General features: G+C 32.0%; 1 protein-coding gene across 1 annotated transcript; it reads right to left on the bottom strand.

The window, feature by feature from the left end:
- Positions 1-1,768: 1,768 nt before the first annotated feature.
- On the bottom strand, positions 1,769-10,018 carry LOC149239708 (acyltransferase GLAUCE-like). The gene is made up of 3 exons (XM_089367180.1): positions 9,906-10,018; positions 7,255-7,615; positions 1,769-2,865 (listed from the first exon to the last, which is right to left on the bottom strand). Exons 1-3 carry the CDS (start codon positions 9,998-10,000, stop codon positions 1,927-1,929), a joined length of 1,395 nt encoding a protein of 464 aa, XP_089223306.1. The 5' UTR covers positions 10,001-10,018; the 3' UTR covers positions 1,769-1,926.
- Positions 10,019-20,231: the final 10,213 nt, after the last annotated feature.

Genomic DNA, 20,231 nt, shown 5'->3' with positions numbered 1-20,231 from the left:
GCATTGCAGTTGAAGTTTATTGAGTGAACATGCATTGCAATTGAAGTTTTCTCACTTAGCGATAATGTCTCCCGAGCAAAGATTAGCAGCATTTAATGTCCTGAACTAATGCTGACATTAGTTTAGCTCTTTGAAAATGCTATGCGAAATAGAGCGAAGATATCAATATAATATATGGTTATAATGCTAAACGAAACAAAGCAAACATATCAATATAATATATGGTTATAGCCTCTCCGCCTCGAGAAGAGGCCAAATAAGATGAGCAAACATGAAAATAGAAAATACACTACGATCTTAATATAATATATGATTATAATGCTAAGCGAAATAGAGCAAACATATCAATATAATATATGGTTATAGCCTCTCCGTCTCATAAAGAAGCCAAATAAGATGACCAAACTTGAAAATAGAAAATACACTAGGATTTTTAAAATTTTCATTAAAATTTAGTTATTCATGATATTAACCAACTTTAACTCGCAAAAAACATTTTCGATTACTAAATTCCCACCACCAAGAACTAATAATATTAATAATAAAATTACATATATCCCAGGTCACTACCATCAACTCGAAAAATATCAACAATCATATGAGCAATGACGTGACAAGATGCTCTTAGCAATTCACATAGATCGCATTCCACTCTTTAAACCACCTTCACCTAGAAACATATTAACATCTCTATTCAACTAATATATTTGAAACACATTCCAATTATTTCATAACTTGTTACTATAAAATAAAATCGAAACACATTCCAATTATTTCGTAACTTATTACTATAAAATAAAATCTTTCGAAACTTCATTTTAGAAATATGAAAAAATATGAAGTTAGAATCCATGAAAATAACTATAAATGTGTTCGGGACTGCGATCCCTTAATTTTTTTTATTTTTATAATTTAAGGTCGTTTTCAAATATTTTGATCACATTTTTTTTTTTGAAATATGAAAAAATATAAAGTTAGAATCCATGAAAATAAGTATATATGTGTTTTTATTGGGACTCTGGGATCTCTTAATTATTTTTTTATAATTTAAAGTTGTTTTCAAATATTTTGATCACATCTTTTGTTTATTGGGTAAGTTGGGTTGGTGAGATATGTTCTAGGATCACTTAAATATATAAAAGCTTGTAAATATGTTTTTTTGAGGGAATTATACTATTATCTCAAACTTAATTATATCTTTATTATTTTTTGTAAATATAAAAAAATATTTTCAAAATAGTATGAGTAAAAAAATAAAAATAAATAAAATTGTAACAATAACATTTTCAACTTGACTATTACCTCAAACTTAACTACATCCTTATAATTTTCTTGTAAAATATAAAAAAATGGTTTTCAAAATGATATGAATAAAAAAAAATTAAATCATGATATGAATAAAAAAAAATTAAATCAAAAAAAGAATGGTAACCATAACATTTTCAACTTGATTTCCCAGCTATTCATTCGATCACAGGATTTTCGTCACACTTCGAGGAATAAAACCAAGTGCCGATTTTAAAAGGAATAAAACGAAGTGCCAATTTTAAAATTGAGAACGCCGAAAAGAAAAATACTCCACCCACTCTTTCGCTAGATAGACTTAAATTAAATATTTATTTTCAAATTTAAATAATTAGAAAATTATCATATAATATAATATACTAAATAAATAATTTACAAAATTCAAATTTATTTATCAAATACTCTAACATTTTAAGCTTAAAATTATCCAACCAACCTTGTTCAGAATATGATAAAAGAAAAGTAACCAGATAAAAATATGGTTCTACTATATGAATAAAAATTAGCGAGTACAAGTCAGAATTGCAGGAATGCTGCACATCAAATACGAAGAAGAAGAACGCAGCTAATACTTAGTGTAAACACAAATGTCAATCGCTGGATAAATGCATAGATGGGATATTACTTTGTAAGTTGGAACAGCTGGTGGAAGCGTGGGAATTGAGAAGGTTGGAGAGCAATGGCAACGTTGAAACCGCCACCTCCACCACACTGCTGGTTCGGGTTGGGGAGCAGCATGACCAGTTCCGAACAGTGGCTCAGGCCCATCACAGGGCTCAGATGGAGAGGATTTCCCCACGGATATTCCGCATCCTCTAACCCCAACCTCCACCATGCAACCACAGAAAAACTGTTCACCGCACAGGGTATCCCCTTGTGGACTTGCAGCCAATCTATCACAGACCTGACATAATCGTTGCCTATTCTGGACAACCCTTGCTGGACCTTGTGCACCAGGGTCGAGAACGGCTCGTCCCGGAGATCTGTCACCGTTGCTCTCGCATACCCTGGTACCACAGCGTTGCCCGCGTATTCTCTGGCAAGAGGTGGCTGCATTCTGGCCCTGAATTCCACCGGAAACAACACCGTGGAAATCTCATCATTCTGCATTTCCAACGCCAGACTTCTTGCCCTCCACAGGTGCGCGGTCACCACTTCGAAACTGGTGCACTTCTTGATCTTGCCATCCTCCATTGCTTTTTCTTTGAGGCGATTCAGCATTTCTATAGAAACGGGAAAGAGCTTCAGCACAAGCTTTGGCCGCGGTGGTATTTTGATCGGTTCTGACTCTGTGAGTGCCCCGCCGCCTTCTCTTTCACTGGAAGCTGTCACTCCGCGAGGAATATCGCAAAGCTTGGTGTACTCGAGATGGTCGTGATCAATTCTCTGAGGAACCCTGGCTTTCAGAATGGTTCGATCCAAGTCTGGTGTTACCTCCAAAGTTTCTCCTTTAATAATGGAAGCCAGATTTACTGTAAAATCGAATGAAGATATTCCATCAAAAAGGCAGTGATCGAGTCCTGCCCCAACTGTAAAACCCCCACATTTGAAACGAGTGACCTGCCAATATCAAAGCTGTGAGTAAAATTTTCGATTATTTCTAGTCGGCTAATGTTTTTCGATTATTTCTAGTCGACTCATGTTTTTCTTGCACTGTCAAAATTTCATAGGATCATAAACTAGAGACAAATAGCTAGTACAATGAAATTTATGTCCTCCGGATGTGCACCGTATTGGATTTTACCGAAACAATAGTTATCTTGAAAATAAAATAAATAGTTATCTTGAAAATAAAATAAGTAGTTTGTTTATGGGTATTAAATGAGTTATGGTTGTATTTGTTTATGGGTATTAAATGAGTTTGGGTTGTATATGTTTTGATTGGTTGTATATAATTTTTTGGTTGAAAATAAGTAGTTTGTTTATGGGTATTGTATATGTTTTTCGTTGGTTGTATAAGGTTTTTTTGTTGGATTTTGACAGGTCAATTATTTAATGGGGGCATATATAAGTGCACTGAAAATAAGTACCTTTCGTTGGATGTATATGTTTTTTTGTTGGATTTTTGCAGGCCAATTATTGAATGGTGGGCATATGGGCATATATAGTCTAGGTGCACTGAAAATAAGTACCTTGTTCTTAAGCATTAAATGAACCACGCTGTATATACCTACTTTAGATTTTAGCAAGCCAATTATCCAATCAAAAATATATACAACCTAGCTCATTTAATACCTTTTAACAAACCACATATTTATTACTCAATAATTAAATTAAAACATTAACCTTACAAATAAACCAATAATAATAATAAAAAATACAATTATCTTATCTATTATTATTATTATAATATTATTATTATTATTTTATATCATTCTCTTTTCAATGTCCTTCCCGAAAGCTTTGAGAACTAATTGCCCTTTAAGAAATCTCTTTTCAAAGTCCACCGCATTTTTGTTTCCAGAAAGTTTTGAAAACTAATTTCACTTTCAGAAAAAAGTACCATTCCCTTTTTCATAATAGTTCAAAATTTCGTTATATAAACATATAGTATTTATTTTTTTATTATTAATTAAAGTAGGTTTTTATTATATATATATATTTTTTAATTATAAATAAATATATTTAATTAAATTAAGAATTAGCGGAAGTTGATTAATTAGTTAATTTATTAGATATATTCATTTTTATTCATTTTCATTTAAATTTATATGTAATTAAATATATTGGCTTATAATTAACTAATTTTTTATGAACTTAAATTAAAAACTTTAAATCTAATAAATAATTTATTATTTTCTTTTTAACTTAAAACTAAATAAATTATATATAAATTTTATGAGAAAATTCTTTGACCTAAATCACATGCTATTATATTTGTGGCTGCATGTTAAATAGTCAGAACAGGACTTCCAATGGCTATATTTGACAGGCAATGGCTAAATTGACCAATTAACGGTTATATTTGACTTGGAAACAACAAGCAGGATAAGACCAAGGGAAAGGAGAGCAATTTAATTAAAAATTAAAATAAGATAAAGTTATAGAATTTAAATAATTATTAAATCAATAGTTAGTTATACTAGTATTAAAATTAACTATATAAACTTTTATCATTATAGGGAATATTAAAGATAAATTAAGATTAAAAATAAATGTTTATTAATTAAATAATTAATTAGTTAATTTGTTTACTAAATTTATTTATTTAAATATATATGTAACTAAATATGTATTTTTTTTTTAATTTAAAACTAGATAAAATATATATAAAATTACTATATAAAATATTATGAGATAAACTAGGATAAAAATATAAATGTTAATTAAATAATTAGTTTATTAAATTTATTTATTTTCATTTAAATATATAAATTACTAAATATATTATTTAGTAGACAGTAAATGATGTAGTATTAAATGATTTAAATATTGTAAGATAATCTTCGGCAAAATTATATAGCGAATCTTTTGTCGACGCATTTCGAACCAACCAGTGTGGTTCATCGTCAGGATAATAAGTATCTTTAAAATCACATATGCTTTAAATATTGTAATAATAAGTATCTAGTTATATAATATTGTTTTTTTAATATATTGAAATATATTTTGTTGAATAAGAAGTAACTAATAACACCCATTTTAATATAAAAAATATTTAATTATATTTAATAAATATTTTTTTTACTTGGTACAATTAAATTATATATAATATTTAAAATACACACGGTATAAAAAAGTTTAAATAATTTTTAATATTAAATTATTTAAAAAAATGAATTTGCAATTCACATTTCAATAAACAATGGACTTTCGTTATTGATTTAAAAAATATAATATTATAGTCCTCAAAAAAAATGAACTTGCAATGGACTTTCGTTATTGATTTAAAAAATATAATATTATAGTCTTAAAAAAAATGAACTTGCAAATTCATAATAGACTTTCGTCATTGATCTCAAAAAAAATAAGTGAAAATGGGTAGTAAAATCATTTTTTTATTAAAAATATTTTAAAATAATAAATTTTATAAATTTATAATAAAATACATAATTAAAAAATATTAAATTTCACTTTTTCTAAAAGCACATTTCAATATATAATATATTAATATATAAAATAAAATTTAAAATAAATTAAATATTATCTTTATAAAATTATTTAAATTTAAAAATAATATAAAAAAATATATAAAACCAATTTTAATATATAAATTAAGTATACTATTTAAATGAGTTACAAATACACGAACGATTATAATAAAAAACAATTTTCTTTTACAATCTATGAATGCTATTTAATTTTGATTTACATTACAAGTTTATAGAAAACTCAATATATATTAACAATAACAACATTCTTATCATAAATAAATTCTCTTTTACAATTTATTAATGTTATTTAATTTTGATTTATATTACAAATTTATTAAAAAATGTATTTACATTCATTTCAAAAAACATTACTATAAACATAAAAGGGAAAAAACACAAACACTTTTACTCATAACAATAAAGAAAAAATATTTATAATTATATTCCTTCATTATTAAACTTAAAACTATATTATATAAATAAAATTTTTCCTCACAAAATTTATCAACATTCATTTTAAAAACTATTCTCTCAAGAGATATAATTTTATACCATACACAAATAAACACACATGCTTTTCTTACTGCAATTAAAAGGTAATAAAAATCTATAATATTTTTTTTTTTCTAAATGATATAATAATATCAATCAGATTACCCCCACACACATATATAATAAGTGTGTTCACATTACCACATTTTTAAAGAAGAAAAATATATCTTTCCATTTCAATCTATAAACAAACCTATAAAATTATTAAAAAACAAATTAATCTTACAAATATCAAGTACTTTAAAATACACATTAATATTTTAAAAAAATAAAAAATAAAAAATTCACACATAAAAATTTCTTTTAAAATAATTAATATTTTAATTTAAAAAAGTTCTCAATAACCTTATTTTTTTTAATCATTTAAAATAATTATTTAAGATAAAACTTTCTTCTTCCTTTTTAATTAATTTAACCATTGTCTTTACAATAAAATGCTAACTACTTTCCTTTTAATTTAAAAATAACTCTATAAACTTCCTTAAAGCAATTAGATTATTTTCATCCATTACTTTTTAAAATCCATGACGCTCCCATATCCATCAACCTCACCAAAATGACCGTACGAGACTTTTAATGATGTATGAATGCATTTATAACTATGACTTATGAACCACCTAACCATTTTATGTTTTAACCACCATCTACATCGTTATTATCACTCTTTTCCAATTACATATTTTACATGTAACTTCGTAATTAAAAAATTATAGATCTCTGCGATCAATTACTATATTTCGCTCTGCGTGCTGTAACGCTCTACTCTAAACTTTCACAAAATCTTATTTCATGTAATCTTCCACTGCAATCAAGTAACATTTAATAAACACAAACCCTGGTCTATCTAAAAGATGCCATCTAAAGTAGCATCCTGATATTGATGGCAGAGTTGGGAATATTTAGAGATCTAATCAATATACATACTGGTTTATCTAAAGTAGCATTTTTATGTTGATTATAGATCTCTAAATATTTCTATTTCTAGATCTAAAGTAGCATTTTTATGTTGATTATAGATCTCTAAATATTTCTATTTGTAGATCTAAAGTAGCATGATCAGATGAATTATTTAATCTCGGTCATATTTTTTCGATTTTAGAATATTTAATCTCAGTCATATTTTTTAGAATAATCCAGAAATCTACAAATCCAGAATATTTAATCCAGAAATATACAATCTTTTAAACTAATTAAAATACTTTTTGGCATTAACAATAAATCAGGAAGATCAAAATAACCCTAAAACCAAGATTCAGAGCACCAAAACAATTGGATTAAAAGACAGAAAGAAGAGAGCATGGACCTGGAGGGTAAAGAGCGGGAGATCTTGGAGGTGAGACTGAGAAACGTAGTCCTGCAATATGAGTTGCCTGAACGCTGGGTTGGGAAACTTTATATCCTTCAGCTCTTCCACAGTGAGATCACTCGTCCCAACAGCAAAGAACACCCCAGCGCCATTGCAATCAATCTCCAACCGATCCTCGTCCTCGTTCAGCGCAAGCCTCCCGGCCACGAAATCGTAGTGAACCAGCAGCTTTCCCAGGGCGTCTACGTACCTCTGGACTATCTCATCAAAAGCCATGTGAGCACAAGCAGGGAAGAAGGTGATTGTTGCAACAGTGGATACCAAAGTCTGATCAATGTTGGAAAGAAACATGGAGCGCTGTCAGGGTTGGAATTTGGATTTCTCTTTACCCGTCATACAATTTTTTTTTATTTGACGTTTTTGGTCCTTATGCTTCCCGTCAAGAAACGTTATATTAAAAATTTTGCCCTTCAAGAGTGATGTTCTCATAATAAATTAACCCTTCACTAATAAAGTTTTGATTAAAAAATTACCATTCAATAAATAATAATGTTGAAAATTTTCATATATTTATCGTAAGAAAAAAAACCAAAATTTGAAAAAACTCAATTGTGGAGGTTTCAATAAAAAGTGTTGAACATTTGAAATTTTCTCATTTAAATTATATAATCAGTCCAACGTAAAATGCTTGATGGTTATCCATTTCATATATTTAAATTATCATTTAAATCCAACAATTTACATTATGCTACATGAATATTTAGATGCCTAATAAGACTAAGTTCCATGCAAATTCAGAGATAATTTATGACATTATCTAATATAATGTTTGATACAAAATTGGTTGTTTAATCCTGGACTAAGACATGCCTTGTTCATTTTCAAATCCACGATGCCACTCAACTCCCTCAGTTCCAAACACAACATCTACTGCTGCCCGTCTTCAGATTTTTCTTTTTTCATTCATGCATGGAACTTACAATTTCAGATTGTCCAAAACACCGTTTCCGAAGGTGATTTAATCATTGATGTATTTTTATTTGTTTTTTAAATTGATAATTAAGCAGAAGGCTTCGTCTATATTAACTTGGGTTTAAAGAATTTCATATTTTTAAATTATGAATAGTCAAGATTTAATAATCTCGAAATATTTTTAATTCAATACATGATCTGATCAATAATATAGAAGATATCTAAATAGTTTTTTAGTGTCTAGATTATTTAATAATTTATATTTAATGATAGTTTCGTTTGGTTGATGTATGGGCTCTCTGTTTCCTCTACCTGGATGTCGCATCGACATTGGTATGATGGTGGGAGTAAAATGAAATGAGTGTCATACACATAGTTTTCAAAGTCAAATTTCGGTTGTTCTTATTGAATTTAATTTTTTTACGGTAGTTTTGAGCAAAATAAATTCTCCAGTACAGGCATAAATTTTGAAAGCAATTAAATGGCAGCATGGGAATGTTTGCATGGAGAAATTGTGTTTTTTTTGAAGAACTGTTTACTGAAAGTATTTTTTTTGTGGAAAACTGTTAAATGATAGCATGTTTTTTCAAGAACAGTTTATGTAAATTTGTTGAAACAAATCCGTGTTGTTTTTTTAGAACAAGTTCCTATTTTTCAGAATCACAGTGGGTTTCTCTCGTACCAATTTCTAAAACTCTGCTGTTATCTAGTCGTCTCTGTCTCCTATACAACAGTATAATATATTATTTTTAGAGTAAGATTTGAAAAAAAAATGATTGTAAAATACAATAATCCATTGGGAATCGTGAACAACTACAGTACCTTAAAATGCTAAAAAAAAATTAAAAGCTAGCAACAATCAGACGGTAGACTATTGTGAAATTTATGAAATAAAAAATTAAAAGCTAACAACAATTAGACGGTAGACCCACAGTGTTTGAAGAATAAAAAATCAATCACTAACCTGAACTTTGAAGCACAATTTGTAATTTCTTCGCAGTTTCCTTGGAGGCTAGAGCCAATCTTGAGCTGGGCGACAGGCGTAAGTTTGAATCGGCAATGCGTTGAGAGAGAGTGTGCACTGTGAATCATGAATTCGATTGTACAAAGAAAACAAGCCCACGGGCCACATTCGTTGGGTAAAAGATAGGGAGACCATGCAGTGGCATGCACAGATCTCCGAAATCATCCAGAGAAAGATTCCAAATTTTTCCAGAGAAAAAATCTTCGGCTAAAAAGGAATTGCCCATTCTCTACAAAAAAAACTAAATCTCTGACTAAGAAAAAATGGCTATTGCCATTGGCTGCTCCCACATACTAATTTCGTTCCTCCCACATGCTAATTTGACAGCCTCCGCCCTCTTGAAATTTCCATAATTGCCAAGAGTTTCACGCAAAAGGAAGGAAACAGTGACGGCCCTGCAGGCTGTGAGATAACAGAAACTATACCTAAGACGTGAGGTGACGTGAGGATGATAAGAAATAGCCATATTATAAGGAAACAGAACTATACCTAGGTATAAGAATGTTTTGGAAAAAATTCGAAACGTCAAAAAAACGTTTTTAACTCTTCTGGGCACGTCAATCAAAACGGGCATGGACAAATTCCAGCAGTCAAATACGTTTAAAAAGATTTATGACGGGCAAAATGCCCGTCAAATTCCATCCCTGAGCGCCGTGGAGTGGGCTCTGCTGGATACACTGCAAAAGGCGCCTCCATCGTTATTTGCAGGTCAGTGACAAAATCCTCCTCTGTCATCGCCATCGCCATTGCTGATAAACTAAAATGCTTCTTCACTTGCTGCTGGGATTCTCTGCATCACACCTGAGCTGATGCTTATATTAAGGAGCATCACATGGAAGCAGCCAGTTAAGCATGGTATAAACTTGCCAATCACTCCCGGTAAAATATTTATTACTGTTTTGTTTTTAAAACTGTTTTTGATGATGTTTCATCTTACCCCATATATATATATGTTAAATATAATAATTATAATTAATAAGTCTAGTTAATACAGATTTTTTTTCGTTATGATTTGTTTGCTGTTTGAATTATTTCGATGATTTAGTAACTTTTATATACATAATAATTATAATTAATAAGTGTAATTAATACAGAATATTTTTCATTATGAGTTGTTTTCTGTTTGAATTGGAAAGATCACTTTTTGAGATGGCTAAGAAAGTGTTAATATGATGATGATGATTTAGTTATAGTAAACTAAAGATAATGTTAAATTTGTCATTTTAGTGATGAGATGGTTTTAATATAATTTTTATATTAATTAGTGGATTATATTTTTCATTATGAGTTGTTTGCTGCTTGAATTGGAAAAATCGCTTTTTGAGATTGCTACGAAAGTGTTTTTATAATGATGATGATTTAGTGACAGTAAAATAAAGATAATGTTAAATTTGTCACTTCAGTGATGAGATGGTTTTAACATAAAAATATAATGATGATGATTTAGTGACAGTAAAATAAAGACAATGTTAAATTTGTCACTTCAGTGATGAGATGGTTTTAACATAATTTTTATATTAACTTTTTATTCTAGACACTTGGTATTATTATCATTTTTTTTTTAAATTTTATAAGAAATAAAATTTGTATAAGTTTATGATAAAGTAATGTATATTTTTTTTTAGGTAGAGGAATTGATAACTGGGTTTGGTTCATATTTATTTGATATGGGTCTATTTCAATTGTTATTATATAACAATTGACTATACTACACATTTGGGACTTACTACTTGTTCTCTCTATAGATGAGGCTACTTTCGGGGAATTTGAACCTTGAATTTTTTAATTTACACAATATTATATTACTACTTGTTCTCTATAGATGAGGCTATTTCTGGGGAATTTTAACCTTGAATTTCTTAATTTACACAATACTTCATGTTACCGCTATGACGAACTTAGTTGCAATTAGTGAAACATTTCAACTCTTTTAAGTTTATTTGGTCTTTTTAAATTTTAAGTCATTGATGAAGGTGCAACTTCTTCTTTATTTTTTATTATTTAAAATGTTTTTAAAATATTTACATTATGCAAATTTTATACATAATTTAATAATATTTTTAATTTTTGCTCTCTAAGATGATCTCTTCCTTTATTCCCCAATAGATGAGTCAAGACTAGGCATCTTTCCCATCCCTGCTTGAGCTGAAGATGAGGGTTTTGGCTAGAGTTAGAGGCTATTTTGGAGTTTTTGGCATACTTTAAATATCAATATACTTAATATCACTAGCTACCACTCTACATCAAGCCTATGACTTATCCTCCTCTCTATAGATAGAGTTACTTTCAAGGGAGTTGAACTTGAATCTTTTAATTTACACAATACTTCATATCATAAAGATAAGCAATTAATTTGCCACTATGAGGCTTTGTTTAACTCTTTTAAATTTATTTGGCATTTTTAAACTTGAAGTCCTTAAGAAGGGTGCAATTTACTTCTCCTCTATTTTAACTTTTATTTATAATTCAAACTATCCTCCTCTTTCTTGATCAAGTTATTTTCAAAAGATTTGAACTTGAATATCTTAATTTATACAATACTTCATATCATAAAGATAAGCAATTGATCTGAGACTAAGAAACTTAGTTTAACTCTTTTAAATTTATTTGATCTTTGTAAATTTGAAATGGTTAAAAACAATGCAATTTATTTTTATCTATTTTGATTTTTTTTCTAATTCAAATTGCCTTTAATAATATAAAAATAAGTGAAATTGTTATTTTTTATTATTAAAAAGTTTTTTCATGTGTATGAAAAATCCTTAAAATATTTACATTATACAAATTTTGTGCTTCAAAATTTTGATTTCAGTTGATTAAATAATACTTTTAAAGGTAATTGAATGTTAATAATAAATTTGTGCATATTTTAAAGTACCCATATATAATAATTTACCCATCAAAATTTAATTGCTATAGTAGTGATTTTTTTTAACCTATCCACTTTAATTGCTGAATAATAAATTTAACCACTGACGACTAGTACCATCCAATTCACTCAATTTGCAGAATAAATGAATAGTATAATGAATTCAGATATCAATTATGAGAATTTAAATAGAAACGTCATATTCGTAGGTATATTTATTTTCTAACCCAGAGTAATAAATGTAGTGCGCCGTTTCAGCCGGTCTTCTTTTGGAAAGCAGTCGATTAACTGGATAATAAAGCAGATTCTTGATAAGTACGTACAAATATACAATATATTAGTATAAATATACAAATAAAGGTGGTTCATACATATCAATAACTTAGTAAGAAATGATGCTATATGATTATTGGTGAATGTGATAAGAATTATTTAATCATTTTGAGAACTACAATGTGTTTTCAAAGGATAACACAAAGTTAAGGATATTGGGATTTCGTTATTGAAGATGGGAGGCAAGTAAGATGTTCATGTTGGTAGCAAGGGTGTGACATATGCAGCAAGTCAAGGAAGGTGCATGAGCGGTTCTAACACATGGAGGGTGAGGTGAGTGCACCCCTTGGAAACCTGTGAAAGTACAGAGTTAAGAAGGGAACACACGAGCAAAGATGCATCACAGCATGGAAGGCAAGTAAGCTAGCAATCCAAAGTGATGGTTAATCCAACAACACATTTTACTAAGATTCATACATACATATACAGAAAATAGCTACACATGCATGCGTAAGAAAACATATACATATATCATTTAGAGTAAACAAGATAGCTGAAATACAATACGACATATGCATGAAATGTGCTGAATTTTTTATATTAAGAAGTGAAAGTTCCAGTCATACAATACATCCATGACCAACCACTAGTTCTGACAGCGGAACGTTACAGTCACTGCCACCTGCTCCTCCAAAGAGATATACTAGCTTTGCATAGTGGAGAAGCCAAGGCTCGTTACAATATTGTCCAAGCTCTCTCTAAGATACTCCTATTGGAAGCTTGGCTGACCAAAAGCCTATACAATGAGTTATGAGAGACTATTTATAGAAAAGGGTGGGGTGACCCTTGACATTCCCATTTGTGACCGTTCATCTACACCCATGACTCTTCAACTACTCTATGACTATTACATTCAACTATCGACACTTGAGCTTCCACTTGACAAGACGTTACATTACAATGCACATGTGCCCATGTGAGACAAAATGGCTTGAGAAAGCCATGCAAGAAATCACTAACACTCGGACCGTTGTGGTGAGACAAACTCTTTGACATCCTTGTGATGGTCGAAGGTGGAGAGATGATTCCAAGCTTGGTCATCCGTGATGGTGTCCGTGCACTTAATTGTGACATCTTGCTGAAGCGAAATCTTGCCTTCATTGCATCCGGGTGCACTGATATGGCTCCTTCGTCCAACTCGTGTGATGGCATGCGCATGGTCATCCTGGGTGCGACCGGACCGGTAACATGTCGATGCATAGTGTCTACGTTGATCTCCAAGCATGTGCTAGTGGTCGTGCGCATCAACTTGTCAAAATACACGTACAACTCCAGTCAGACTTGCTTCTTGTCGTCGGCTTGGTGAGTGTAACGAATGGGTGGGATTACATACATGCGCGCAATGACATGCATGATGTTGCATTCCCTTGCATGTGATCAACAACACTGCTCACCTTGTCTGCTCCGTGCCAGCTACTGGGATGGATCTATAACTTGTATGAGTGCAGTTTCATCCGTCTATGCATGTTGTGCACCCCACTTGTACCTGTTCCTATTGTAACTCATTCTCTTGTCTGTGCAGCTCCTGTTCTTCCTTAAGTTGCTGCTTCAACACATGTAACTCCTTCTCTATTTCTCTCTCTGCCTTTGCGCGATCTTCGTGTCGAGCCGTCACCTCATAGCCTCAATCTCCAAAGCTGCTTTCGCCATGAGTGGATCTTCTTTGAACTTGCAGCTTTGCTCTGCGTCTATGCTGTCAACACCTCCCTCTTCCATTCGTCACGTGCATGTGTGCTTCCTTCTGCTGCTGTTGATGGTGCTACTTGTTGTGATGCTGCTGCCATATCTCATGTTTCTGGTCTATATATATATATATATCTGTGTGTGTGTGTGTGTGTGTGTGTAATAGATTAATATATATGTCCCACTTTTTCATTTTGATGAAGAAGAAAAAAAGAGTTCAAGGCTAAATCAAAATAAGAAGGGCTACGTGGCAACAAGTCCCTGCCTAGAGTGCAGGGCATATGTTGACACAAGGAAAGCATATAAGCATATATTTAAATATTTAGCTTAAGCTGGCTAAAACTAAAAAAATTATTAGAAATTATATGTGGGTCCTCACAACTTGGGTGTCGCCTCTACAATAAGAATAAAGAGAGTAAACAAAAACTACTATTAGACCTCCAATCTTAGTTACAACGTCTATGAATACTTGACCAAACTCTGAAGGAGGTGCTGAAACTCAATCAACTTTGGAGATTTGATGAGGTCATGGTTTCTATTGGGTGTCTCTGTTTCAGAGACCATGAGAAATAAAGACAACGATAAAGAAGAAGCTTCTGCCATTGGAGAAGTAGTTTGAGCTGCAGTCAATGGGATTATGACTTTTTAGGAAACAATAGCAAATACTTAGATGAAATCAAAACAAATTAGGAAAAAACATCGAACACTGACATCTTCCAGAAAATACACTCCATTAGCCCTTTTTATCGCTTCAGCCCTACATTAATCATAGCCCTTTTTATTGCTTCAACCCTGCATTAATCATAGCAATTTAGTAAGACATTTAAACAAAAGATAATGTATCCCTGATCAAAATCAAGACACAACAATAGTATTCGAACCAATAGCAGTAGAAGTAGCACCACTACCAAGGGCATAACATGAAGCAGATATAGTTCCAAGTAAAGGCAGATCCAAAGCCCGTACTAGTTTTATATACTCTAATCGTAGATCAAGACGCTATTCCACCACTTAAAGATTCATATTATGCAGATCCTACAGTGGCATATGAGCTACCAGCATATGAGCTAGATCGATTGCCAAAGTTCACTGTTCTAGTTCCGAATCTGGATATGGTTAAAGATACGGTTCTAGATTTATACCCTACGAATCTAGTTGTTGCATATCTAATTCCTTCTCCTTAGGGTTGGAAAGATAGGAAATAATGAAGACCCGCAGAGCCACTAGGCTAGGAAATAATCTTCTTGACACTCCTGATACGATCAAACACTGTACTAGATTTCCATACAAATAAAGATAAGGCACATGGTTTTGCAATAAAAAATTTCAGGAGGATTGGTGCCATAGGATATGTTCATTTGGAAGTGACAACATAGAGATGTTTAGCAATACAGATAATTTAGCTTGCGCAATTAAGAAATCCGTTATTACTAAATGAGGGGGCATATCTCTCAATTCAAAGACACCATATTTTTCCGAAACATCTTACTTTTTTCTGGCATATAGTTTATGGAATTAAAAAAAGAAAAAGAAAAAGCATGCATGTTCAACAGGATGAATTCTTTCAAAATACCATTTCATTCTTGTTAAAGGTAGACCAGCCTTGTAGCATCAAACCTAGACTAAACTACATCAATTGAAATCCACTTCCAATTAAGAAGCACCAATTATATCTTCCGGAAAGCACAATGAAATTAGATGGAAAATGATATTAATATCTAATATGGTAGCTTCAAATATCTTATATTGCAAAAGGAGAACAATAACAGACCTTTTCTACCCATGACTCCTTGTATTCCACAATGTAGGGATGATGTACTTTCGAGATAAGGGCCATCTGGAAAACCAACCATGCAGAAGACAAATCATAAACATTTAAGTGGAAATTTTAGTGGAAATTTTGAACAATAAATCACAAACATTGGAAAACATGAAGGGATTGCAAAGGCATGTTTATTCTATCACTTTCAAAATGAAATTTCAAATTCCAGATTGCTGAGATCAAGTTTGTACTTAAAAGAAAAGGTTTAGATATTAAATAAGTAGCTAAATCTCTTTGAAATCTTCATAATAGACTATACATGAAATGATAAAGGTTCTGGCATATAGTTTATGGTATTACAACAATAAAAATAAAAAGCATACAGGTTCAACAAGATGAATTCTTTCAAAATACCATTTCATTCTTGTTAAAGGTAGACCAACCCTGTAGCATCAAACTTGGACTAATACATCAATTGAAATCCACTTCCAATTAAGAAGCACCAATTATATCTTCTAGAAAGAATAATGGAATCAGATGGAAAATGAGATTAATAACTAATATGGTAGCTTCAAATATCTTTTATTTCAAAAGGAGAACAATAACAGACCTCCTCTACCCATGACTCATTGTATTCCACAATGTAGGGATGATGTATTTTCGAGATAAGGGCCATCTGGAAAAGAGATGTTCTTTCGAGATAATGGCCATTTGGAAAACCAACCATGCAGAACAAAAATCAGAAACATTTAAGTGGAAATTTTGAACAATATATCACAAACATTGGAAAGCATGAAGGGATTGCAATGGCATGCTTATTCTATCACACTCAAAATGAAATTTCAAATTCTAGATTGTTGAGATCAAATTTGTACTTAAAAGAAAAGGTTTGGATATTAAATAAGCAACTAAATATCTTCGAAATCTCCATAATAGACTATACACGAAATGATAACGGTTCTAGCATATAGTTTATGGTATTAAAACAGTAAAAATAAAAAGAATGCAGGTTAAACAAGATGAATTATTTCAAAATACCATTTCATTCTTGTTAAAGGTAGACCAACCCTGGAGCGTCAAACCTGGACTAAACTACATCAATTGAAATCCACTTCCAATTAAGAAGCACCAATTACATCTGCCAGAAAGCACAATGGAATCAGATGGAAATTGAGATTAATATCTAATATGGTAGCTTCAAATAACTTTTATTGCAAAAGGAGAACAATAACATACCTCCTCTACCCATGACTCCAAGTATTCCACAATGTAGGGATGATGTACTTTCGAGATAAGGGCCATCTAGAAAAGAGATGTACTTTCGAGATAATGGCCATATGGAAAATCAACCATGCAGAACACAAATCAGAAACATTTAATTGGAAATTTTAGTGGAAATTTTGAAAAATAAATCACAAACATTAGAAAACATGAAGGGATTGCAAAGACATGTTTATTATATCACACTCAAAATGAAATTTCAAATTCCAGATTGCTGAGATCAAATTTGTACTTAAAAGAAAAGGTTTGGATATTAAATAAGTAGCTAAATCTCCATGCAAAACACCTCATACCAATGTTCCCAAAAATTTGTTAACGAATAGGAATTATCCCATCATTTTTCGGTATATTAGGCCATTGACATTGGGATACCAGAATATCATGTCAGCCAGAGCTAAGTATGAGGAGTTTGGAATGATATGGCCCCTAAAATATATTGATACCGACATACGTGAGATTCATCCATTAGCTAACGCTATGGTTGATCTCAACTTCCATATATCTAGACCATCAGATATAGAGTCTTGAGCTAGGGAGAGTGAGAAGTTTGGAAAAGCAGGGGTGGTGATCAAGTTTTCTTCCTCAGTATTGATGAAATTTGATCCCCATGCTAACTATTGGGAAAATTCCCCATTAAGTACCTTGAATGTATCTAGTGGTTCCAGAGCTCAGCTATAGGAGGTTCGAAGGTATCTTTTAGGCCTACCTGCCTAATGTTATCAAGCTCGATACAAGTCTGGCGTGGTTGAATGGCTCTAACGTAGATTGACATAGCCTATCCATATGATAGGATATTTATCATGGTGAAGTAGCATGGGAAATGACCCTTGATGACAGGGTATGTTGATGTGGCATGAAGTAACATCCACGTGGTAAGATGATATGCCAAATGGAATAGATTTAAGGACATGGTTGTGCTAAGGAGGCTAGTAGGTGGCAGTGGTGGCAGAAGTAATAAGGTTATTGACCATTAGGATGTCGAGACATTAGATAGCCATTATTAGCGTGAAGCCTTCACAGTCACAAAACCCAAAAGACTATTAGTTTTCAGGAATTAGAGTATGTTAAGTAATGAAGTTATTGATCTTGAGATCTTAGGAGGCAAATGGTTGTGTTAGGCATTTGAGAGGATTGGGATCTCCATATTAGGCTTAACTATTGGCATCAACAGAACCAAAAACCCTATCAACTATTATAGACGTATTTCCCGTCAACTATCACAAAGTATGAATCTTCTTCATGAATTTTGGTATATTTACGAGTTTAATTTATTGAAGAAGATATAGAATAAATGGAACAAAGTTCATGAAAAACATAAATGCCCAAACTAGTTACAACAACAACAATGGTATGCTATAGAAAACCAAAGGGAAAAATCAGATATATTGTGTGAGTGTGAGGGTATAAGTGGATTTGATTGGTTAGGTGAGGTGGTAAAGGCTGAAGGTGAGAGGCTAGAGGTGAGAGGAAAAGGAGAAGCTTATTTTGAAAGGAAAGGTTCAACTTGAAGGGCTTTGATAGGCTAGAGGTGATAGGTGAAAGGAAGAATCCATAACATTATTCCGCATCTCTCTCACTTTCTTTAACCGAGTCCAACAGGTACTGCCTAAACAACGGCAGGACCAATAACAAGAGAAACAGATGCCTTCCTTTCCCCTTCAACCAAATTTTAGCCAAGAGACTTTAACCAGTGTCATTTTATGTTGATTCAACATTTGAAGAGCAGAGTCCAACTGACGCTTTTTTAGGAGCTAGAGAATTATTAGGATTTTATGCCATTTGGATTATGTGAACCATGAGACTGCTGCCTACTAGGAGTCTTATGCTGTTAGGATTCCATTAGTCTTCAACCGAGATATGAGGAAGGAAAGGGGGGGCTTGGATGGCCCACAATGCCTTGATTTATTTATTTAGGAAGTTGGATCAAGGAGGATTCCCAAGAGTTGATGCGATCAGGTTTTGACCCACTTGATTGATGCCAATAATAGCTGGGATGAGTTATTCCTGATACTTTACTTGGATACTCAGTTGGGATACCGAGCTGGGCTGGAGACAGTCGGTGCCTAGAAACTACGGTCAGTGCTAGATAGAATAATCTATACTCATAATATATATATATATATATATATACTCAGGGCATGAAGCTCTAGTCGGTGCATAAATGAAGTCAAGTCGGTGCCCTGGAGTCATACAAGAGTCTTTACCGAGGATAGCCTATGTCGGGAGAGTCGTTGCCATAGGGTCACCGCCACATAAACCGCTACCAGTCATGTTAGACTTTAAGCTTCTGTGGTTGTTATTTGGAGTATGATCTGGATTATCCACAATATTATATTCATCATGTCGACGTTTCGAATGCCAGTCATATCAAAAATGGGTTCAAAGGAAAGTCCCACAGATACATCACTTCAGCCACTTAGAAGGAGAACCCGAATAGAAATACCATAATTGGAATCGGAAAATCGGGACCCCTTCTCCTCAACCTCGACGACACAACCCCCCTCTCCACTCTAGACCGGAAATACAAAATGTAATCCCAAGCCGAATACCTAGGAACGAAAGCCTGATCAGACCTCTCACGCACGCATCAACCCCCATGAATTCTATTACCATCTATTACTTGTATCTGATCTTCATAAGAAATATTGACACATCATGATAATGTAGTTTCCTTGAACAACTATCTTGTCACTTACAGTGGATGGATGTGTCCAAAATTAGCTATTGTAATTTAAGACAGGTATTGATATAATGACCTGAAAAAAAGAGATTGCATTTTGAAAACTTATGTAGGCTTTTTAATCTACAAAGAACTTCAATACATCTATATATATTGACAAACACAACATATGAGGAGAGAAAATTACTAGTATGGTACTAGTACCAACGAAGGCATCCTTCATTTGAGAAGTGAGATGCCAAATCACCACACGATCTCTTAGCATTATTTTCCCTTCGCCAAATATAGTGTTACCCACACGCTGCTTCTCTTCCTTGATTTCGTCGTTTCGAGGACTTGGATGTGCAGAAGAGGGGACCGATCAACTAAG

The sequence above is a fragment of the Pinus tabuliformis genome, chromosome 8 (assembly GCF_031772625.1).
Source record: "Pinus tabuliformis cultivar Carrire ecotype Pingquan chromosome 8, CPIR1, whole genome shotgun sequence".
Classification (NCBI taxonomy): domain Eukaryota; kingdom Viridiplantae; phylum Streptophyta; class Pinopsida; order Pinales; family Pinaceae; genus Pinus; species Pinus tabuliformis.
The sequence above is the reverse complement of the archived record's forward strand: the minus strand, read 5'-3'. Positions and strand labels throughout refer to the sequence as shown.

Excerpts from the sequence above, each read along its gene's own strand:
- LOC149239708 (XM_089367180.1), bottom strand. The coding sequence starts at position 10,000 with ATGGCGATGGCGATGACAGAGGAGGATTTTGTCACTGACCTGCAAATA. Across the intron at positions 7,616-9,905 it reads CCAGCAGAGCCCACTCCACG|GCGCTCCATGTTTCTTTCCA; the intron begins GCGCTCAGGGAT and ends CCAACCCTGACA. Across the intron at positions 2,866-7,254 it reads TCCCGCTCTTTACCCTCCAG|GTCACTCGTTTCAAATGTGG; the intron begins GTCCATGCTCTC and ends TGATATTGGCAG.